This window comes from Chaetomium globosum, genomic scaffold, assembly GCF_000143365.1.
Source record: "Chaetomium globosum CBS 148.51 scaffold_5 genomic scaffold, whole genome shotgun sequence".
NCBI lineage: Eukaryota > Fungi > Ascomycota > Sordariomycetes > Sordariales > Chaetomiaceae > Chaetomium > Chaetomium globosum.
In genome coordinates, this window is record NT_165980.1 from 152,356 (window position 1) to 160,047 (window position 7,692).

A 7,692-nucleotide genomic window follows, 5' to 3' on the forward strand; every position below is an offset into this window, starting at 1 on the left:
AAAATACAATAAAGCATCCATGGCGTTCGCACATTATCCTTAGAGCATCTGGTGTCCGCAATGGTAGGACGCGCGCAACTATGCCTCGGAGAGCAGAGGTGATGTGGGAGACAGGGGTGTATTTTTTTTTTTTTTATTGAGGGAGGCTACATTTACGGATAGAGGCGGGTACCTCGTATCTTACTATTTGTTATTGTTTTTTAATAGGGTCGGCGTGTTACCCTTCCTCTATTTTTTTCTTTGTTTTTTTTTCTTTTTTAATATTTTGTTTTTCTTTTCCCGTTTATATTAAAAAAAAAACTCCGTCGGCCTTCTATAGCGGGGGCGGCGGCGGGAGCGCCGCCGGGGGAACTCCCTCTCTTTCTCTAGCTCCTACACCTCCACCCCCCCACCACCCTCCTCCCGCCGCCGCGGCGGCGGTTCCTCCGGCCCACTCCCACCCGGCCCCGGCCCCGGCCCGGGCGGCCCCCCTTCCCCTCCCGCGCTCCATCCTTCCGCGCACCCCGACCCCGACCACGGTCTCCCTCCCCCGGCCCTCTCCGCCGCGGCGGCAGCAGACCCCCCGCCATCATCTCCTCCTCGGACGAGTCCTCTGACCTGGACGAGCGCCGCGCCAGGCCACGACCACAGCGTCGTGCTAGGCGTGTGAGTGTGAGTGTCAACAGGCCGCCGCCGCCGCCGCCGCAGCAGGGGTTGCCGGTGGTGGCGATCTGTGAGGGGTGTTTGCGGCGGAGGGAGTTGGTGGTGGCGGGGTATTGTGTGGATTGTGAGTATTTGGTTGGGGCGTGGCCGGGGATGAGTACTGGTGGCGGTGGGGGTGGGTATGATCCGTCGGGGAGGGATAATGTGTTGGGGGCGACGGTGAGGAGGTATATGAGGGGGGAGGAGAGGGATTTGGCGAGGGAGAGGGAGAGGGAATTGGAGATGGAGTGGGAGCTTAGGGAGCGGGAGAGGGAACGGGAGAGGGAGGCAATGAGAGATGCGGGGAGGAGGGGGGTTAGGTGGGAGAGAGCGTTCACGGTGAGGGATGGAGAAAGGGATAGGAGATATTATCCTGGCGAATCAGGAGGATACTACAGCGATACGGATGACGAGAGCGGGTGGTAGGGAGGAGTATGAGGTGGTACGTTGTGCCGAATTAGGGAGCGCCCAACGGAGGGCCTATGAGCGTCATGAACACGAGCGACGACCTTACGACAGCAATGATTATGGTTTTGTAAAAAGGAGCATGAGGGATTGTATGTCGCGTGTGGCATAGCGATCTTTATACCGCGTGGTTTGGAAACAGCGGGACCCAACCAAGAGTTTCGTTGAGAATGAGAACAAGTGGATAATGATATGTATTATCTCGGGCGAACTCAGGCGAGCCATTCCACGTGAGGACAACCGGCTGGTACTCGAAGCGACTCCGCGTCGTATGCGAGAGACAGCACGCGCTGATCCAAAGGTATTACAAAGCTGGGCTGGGAAAGCGCGTCTACACGACCGGATGCGAGACGCGGAGGTGGCAGGGTCATCAAAATCAGCAATGTCAGCGACCATCGCCCTTGGCCCGTCTTCGGGGCCTTTCTCTCCTCCAAGACATCGTGAGCTCCCCAGCAACCACCCATTTTCAATAGGGGGAAACCGCAGGCTAACTCAAAAACCCAGCCCATACAATGCTAACGAAAAGAGCGCCGAATTTTACGTCCGCACGCCGCAAGAGTCCGACTTGCCCTTGCAGTGCGCCCAGGAAATCCTGTCCCTCTTCCTCCTCAGCGTTGCTTCCAAAGTCCAGAGCGTTGGCGGTAAAACATGGCGGGCGGCGGGCTCGGATCCTAGTGAAGAAAAGGACAGCGAGCCGCGGACGTGGTTGAACTCGACTTTTGAAAAGCTCGCCAGGGGCGTGGAGATGGCAGGGCTGGCCCCACAACATTACGGAGGCCTACACACTCGTCACCCCGGCTTTTAATCACTATGGACTGCTACCCACTAAACCAATGAGTGAGACTAAACTCCTCTATCTACCTTTCTGGTCGTAGGAGAGAACTGGTCTCGGCTGTGAAAGTGGCGGAGTACCCGGTGGGGGGTGGGGGGGGGGGGGGGGTTGTGGAGTACTGGTCGAACAGATGGAAGTGTGGCGATAGGGGATGGTGAAAGAGGTCAATAGGAGACGTTGAGAAGAGAAAGGATGGGATAGGTACCTAGTGTTCCTCTGTCTTCAGATGTTTCGTTACGATGCGTTCTGTACTCGGATCTTGTACTTCGGTCCAACACTGCAGGTGTTAAAGGCCCAATAATACGCTTTGCAAAGCTGGAGGTTGGCTGCAGTCCCCGCCGTAAAGAGCATCGCTCATGCCCTTAGTAACTCTCATTCGTTCTTCCAGAGTGCAAAACCACAGTGCCAGCAAGCTACGAAGGTGAGTCTGATTTAAAACCCACGGTCGAGGACCAGAATCCGGCTTGGGGCCTGGCTCGACGATAAGCTGAGCTGCTGCCGTTTCATTGTGGATCCAAGCCTTTATTATGACCACATTCGCATATCGTGTGTCTGGCGTCGTCCATGTTTTCACCATGAAAGGCATGAAGGGTTGGCACCTCCCATATCGGCCGCGGAGGCAAGGTTGGCTCCCACATTCTTTCGTTGGCGCTGAGCTGTAAAAGGCTGAGGGCAAGGCAAGCAGTCTCGTGTTCTTCCAACAGCTCTTGGGAGACTGGGTTACCAGCAAGGCCTCGCCGTACGTAGGCCCTCACGCCAACCATCAAGACAGTGACGCCGAGTTGCACAATAGTGGCAGACCAGTGCAATGCCCGAAGGCCAACGAACTGCACGACATACCCAACGGCGGTAACCGTGGTAGCTGTGGCTGCCAGAAGGCTGTGTTTCTGTGGTCTGAGGCGGGACGTTTGGAGCCACCTATCGTAGGGGCTATTGTATTAGATAGCAAAAGATGAGAAACGCTGCTCGCCCACGGTACATGATCGTTGCAGCCAAACAACTTGTGTCTTTGAATTGATTCAGAAGTGTCGCTCCTCTGTGATTCCCTCGCTGACATGACCACAGGTCATAACGCCGATGATGACTAGATCGGTACCGACGAGGAAACATGGGTATCCATACGACGCGACTGGGTTGCCCGCCTTTTTCCCACTTCCAATAATAGGTCGCCACACCTGGCACCGCCATAACTGCAAGCTGCAAGGCGATTCCAAAGACGACCCATATCCACAGCTGCCGTGTCGGCACCGTCGCGTTCTCGACATTGAGGGTTAGGTTTGGTGAAGCATCCCGCAACTCATCGATACTGTCGTCGCGCCTATTCCCCCACACCATGAGTTCCCAAAGGGCGGTGCGAAGGTCGACGACTACTAGCTCCTCGTCGACGAATAGGTTTTTCATGCTGCGGGGTTCCCAATCATGCGGACTATCTCCTTGCCGCTCCAAAGCTCGCATACGTCGGGCGACGTTGAGGACAAAAGTTCTTATTCTACTGTCGCCATGCTTTCCCGGGCCCTTCCAACCAGAGCTTTCAGCTGCCGTGCGCCCCCAACCCGGATCGCGCTGACGATGATGGTCAGAATGCCCAACGGGCCCATGGCAAGGAGGACGTTGTCCGCCCATCCCATGCTCATGCCGAGGAACTGCTTCGTGACTTGCTCCCCGAACAAGGTGAGCAAAGGAGCAAGGTCGCTGATGAGGTTGTTGGCGAAGCCGTCCCCGGGGAAGTCTGCACTGCCGCTGGGTTCCGTTGCTTGCGCCATGTCTGAAGCAATACTTGATCGAAGATAATGGATGGGGATAGACACCCGTCGGAGAAACTAGCAAGGAGAGGTTGGGCGGCTCTGGGACGCCGCTCGGGTTGAATTTCGAGTCAACGGCTACATGCACACCACGGTTGCCACGACGACATTGACGGGCCTCTGTTCTGCATGCTAAAATATCTGGACAAATCACCTGGCTCGGCAAGCACATGAGGTGAAGGACATTGGCTGGAAACCGCGCCGGGGGGCGTCCCACAGCGTGTCAGCCATAACCACGTAGCCACATATGTTACTGTACGTACAAAGTTAGCATCGGTCTCTTCGCCATCACGGACGCGAGAAAAGGTCAGCAACCACTCCATCATTGCGCTGCCCAGACAGAGAGTCAGAAATCCGGACTGTCGGGGTTTAGGCCACCGAAGCTGCTACTGGGATTAAGCACAAAGGTAACGTGGGCCGGGGCTTTCCTTAACTAAGGGAGAATATTGGTTATGAATAAGACAGCTACCGCATCGCGGATGAGGTTACATTGGTCGCCATTTCCAACTCCATGAGATTGCAATCCGACTCGACGCCGTTCTCCGTGTCTGTGTCAAGGCAGCCGTGCAACATGATGCTCCCTGTTGCACTGGCACTAAAACTCGTTCTACGAATAAGGACGCAATGTTAGCGAAGCTTTCAAACCAAGCCCAACACCAAGACAAAGATCTACTCACCCCGAAACCCCTTCACAAGTCCACGTCTCCCTCACGGTCAGACTTATCTCATCCAGATTGAACCGAAACACGGTCCCAGGAGTATCACATTTCGACCACTCCCCATCCCAGAGTTTTGCCAGGTCAACATCCTGCACCATGCATCCTATAGTCCTGTTGGTCGCCGAGTGGTAGGAGTTGAAGCCGAAGGTGCCCATGGAGCCGCCGTCGTCCCAGTTGTAGACTTTTAGTATGAAGTCATCAATCTTCCAATAGGTAGGGCTGCCCGGAGATTGGGAGGTTTCGGTGCAGTTGTCTGCTGCCAGGGATACTCCAGGTAGGAGAGATATGAGGGCCGTGAATGGGCGCATCTTGTAGGCGCTGGAAGTGTGTTGAGCTAAGGCCTACATTCACTCCTCGACTTTTCAACACGCGCTGGATATTCTGCACGACTTGAGTTGGCTTATAAAAACAGACCTTCCTCCCATCCTCATCCCCATTTTGACCTTACTATTACCCTCTCCCAAACTGGCCGTCTCCGAAACCGTTCCCGCGGCTAAACGAAAGCGGGCCTCTCAGAACGAGGGCAATTTGAGTGCGCCAGCAGATTCTATATGCCGGGGCCCCTAATTAATCGGGCAATATACCCCACGCAACTACTATTGGACGCGTGGATAGCAAGTCCAGTCACCGTTTACGGTCTAAGGTGTTTGTATAAGATCGACGAGAACACTATTGCCACGACTTGAGATGATCCGGGATTTGAGGGGGTGTGAGGATGTCTGCCGGGTGGTGTGCGAGTTACAAAATGTGCGTTACGGCCGGGGTTTGAAATGCCGTAGAGTTTGTCTTGTTTAGCACCTAACGAAGAAGCAAGAGTGCCCAAGGTGTCTGTTGATCATGCGATCTATCTGGAGTGTCCTGCTGCCCGCGGTCCTCACAGGGGCTGTGACCGAGGGAGATTGGAGATCCAAGGTGAACGTGTAAGTATCCGTGACTGACCGCCAAACTCCGGCATCACATTCGAACGACCGCTGATCGGTGCCGCACCAGACAGCGCAATGGTTTTTATCCCTTGGATGTCGTCGACAAGTTCGCGGAAGCCACCATGACCAAAGTTGACGCATACATGGATAAGAAGGTTGCCGCGGGGAAGAACAACGGGTGCACATTGGAGACTGCGGGCGTGCGGAGGGAGTGGTACGCGCACCCCTACCTTCCTTCTAGTACCTTGGAGCGATACTAAGTCGGTCTGATAGGGGTGATATGACGGTCGAGCAGCGGGCCGACTTTATCAACGCTACGCTCTGCCTCATGAAAGCGCTGTCCAAGGCGCTTCAAGATCAATTTCTGGGCGCCCGGAGCCGCTTCGACGATTTCATGGACTATCACCTGACGCACGCCGGGTCTCTGCACGATACCATTGGCCTGTTCCCAGCGCACAAGTATTTCCTGCTTGCATACGAGACGGCGTTGAGGAACGAGTGGTGGCTACAAGGGATATCATCCGGTAAACTTAGTTCCCATATTCTTTTACCTCCTAAAGGTGATGCTGACTTGTCAAAACAAACAGTACATGAACTACGACCGCTACACCAAAGACCCTGTCAACTCAGCGCTCTTCAACGGAAACGCCACATCCATGGGCGGCAACGGTGCCCCTGACCCCAACTACAAAGGCCTGCGTACTAGCGCCGGCCTCATGAAATCCGGCGGCGGAGGCGGCTGCGTGACCACTGGCCCCTTCAAAGACTACATGGCCACGGTCGGCCCCGGCGCTCCCATGATGCCCAACGTGCCCAAAAACCCCCTCCCCTCCGGCGGCGGCTACAATCCCCGCTGCATGCGCCGCGACGTCAACGCCGACGCCGCCCTCGGCGCCACCGCCGACCGTGCCCTGGCCCTGATCCAGCAATCGAAGGACATCAACACCTTCTACAACACCCTGTTGACGCCTCCACGCAACGCATCGGACCCCTACAACTGGGGCATTCACACGGCGGGCCACTACATCGCGGGTGGCGACCCGGGCGGTGATCCGATGGTGAGCCCGGGCGATCCCATCTTTTATTTCCACCACGCGGCGTTGGATAGGCTGTGGTGGATTTGGCAGATGCAGGATCCGGATACAAGGGTGAATGCACAGGTTACGCTAGGGGGGACGAACGGTGCAAGCAGGAAGCTTGATATGGCGTGGTTGGCGCCGGATGTGATTCCGGTGTTGGAGGCGCATGATGGATTGGGGGGCCATGGAGGGGCTTTCTGTCATGTTTATGTTTAGGTTGGTTGAGACGGAGCAGGCCCTTGCTTGTAGGCAGCTTTCCCATAAACTGTATTCATCTTGTCGTCGAAATGCCGAGAGACATGTCGCGGATGGTGTCACCCAGCTACTAAGAGCATCAACGGCACTAGCTGATTAGGTACCAAGGCAAAGACCGACTTACCTAACGAAGGTACCTAGGGTAGGGTCATGATTATTTTATACCACGGAATTACTTCGTTTGCACAATATTAGATGTTTTGTTCCAAGAGCTACGGGCTGATTCAGATCTGTATCAAGTTATAGGAAACAGCTCAGGGGTCAGTCGAGAATCATTTCCTATCCGGGGGTGTGTCTCGCCACCCACACCTCGACGGACAATGGACGTATTGTGGGATGACGTACGTCCACCAACATGCATTGGGCGACAACCTACAAATGAGACTACAGTTAAACAACCCCCATCGATACTCGTCGGACCTTACTAGCCAAGCCAGCCTTAGCTCAACAAGCCAATAGCCACAAACCAAACTTAACAATATCCCACAACCCCAGCCAACATGTCAACACTGGCAGAGCCCCCTCCATCCTACGAACAAGCTGTCCATGGTGGCCCAGAGTCTCTCCCCCAAGAACCGCGCAACGGCATCCCCCTCCCCGCCCGCCGCAGCATGGGAAGACGAGCTCCGCCCCCTCCCCCCAGGCTGGGTGCGCGAGTTCGACCCCGACACCCAACACCAATTCTTCGTCGACACCCTAGCCTCGCCCCCCCGCTTTATCTGGCACCACCCCTACGACGACGACACCTACCTAGACTCCCTCCCACCCAGTCAACGCTCCCAAACCCGCACCACCCACTCGGGCCCACCCCGCCGCCCCAGCGCCGCGGACATCGCCGCCGAGGACACCGACGGGGACTCCTCCTCCTCCGATACCAACTCCCCCCCCACTTCCAGCACCACCAAACGCCTCGGCCGCAAGCTCAAAGACCGCGAA

At 55.9% G+C, this 7,692-nt stretch overlaps 3 protein-coding genes across 3 annotated transcripts; 2 read left to right on the forward strand and 1 right to left on the reverse strand.

The window, feature by feature from the left end:
* Positions 1 to 1,027: 1,027 nt before the first annotated feature.
* Positions 1,028 to 1,951, forward strand: CHGG_06872 (uncharacterized protein; the record flags this gene model as incomplete). The annotated part of the gene is made up of 2 exons (XM_001224527.1): positions 1,028 to 1,123; positions 1,289 to 1,951. 2 exons carry the CDS (start codon positions 1,028 to 1,030, stop codon positions 1,949 to 1,951), a joined length of 759 nt encoding a protein of 252 aa, XP_001224528.1.
* Positions 1,952 to 2,548: 597 nt separating this feature from the next.
* Positions 2,549 to 3,741, reverse strand: CHGG_06873 (uncharacterized protein; the record flags this gene model as incomplete). The annotated part of the gene is made up of 3 exons (XM_001224528.1): positions 2,549 to 2,644; positions 2,819 to 2,896; positions 3,472 to 3,741. 3 exons carry the CDS (start codon positions 3,739 to 3,741, stop codon positions 2,549 to 2,551), a joined length of 444 nt encoding a protein of 147 aa, XP_001224529.1.
* A 1,803-nt stretch (positions 3,742 to 5,544) lies between these two features.
* Positions 5,545 to 6,717, forward strand: CHGG_06874 (uncharacterized protein; the record flags this gene model as incomplete). Its single annotated transcript, XM_001224529.1, has 2 exons — positions 5,545 to 5,622; positions 6,010 to 6,717. 2 exons carry the CDS (start codon positions 5,545 to 5,547, stop codon positions 6,715 to 6,717), a joined length of 786 nt encoding a protein of 261 aa, XP_001224530.1.
* Between the last annotated feature and the right edge of the window lie 975 nt (positions 6,718 to 7,692).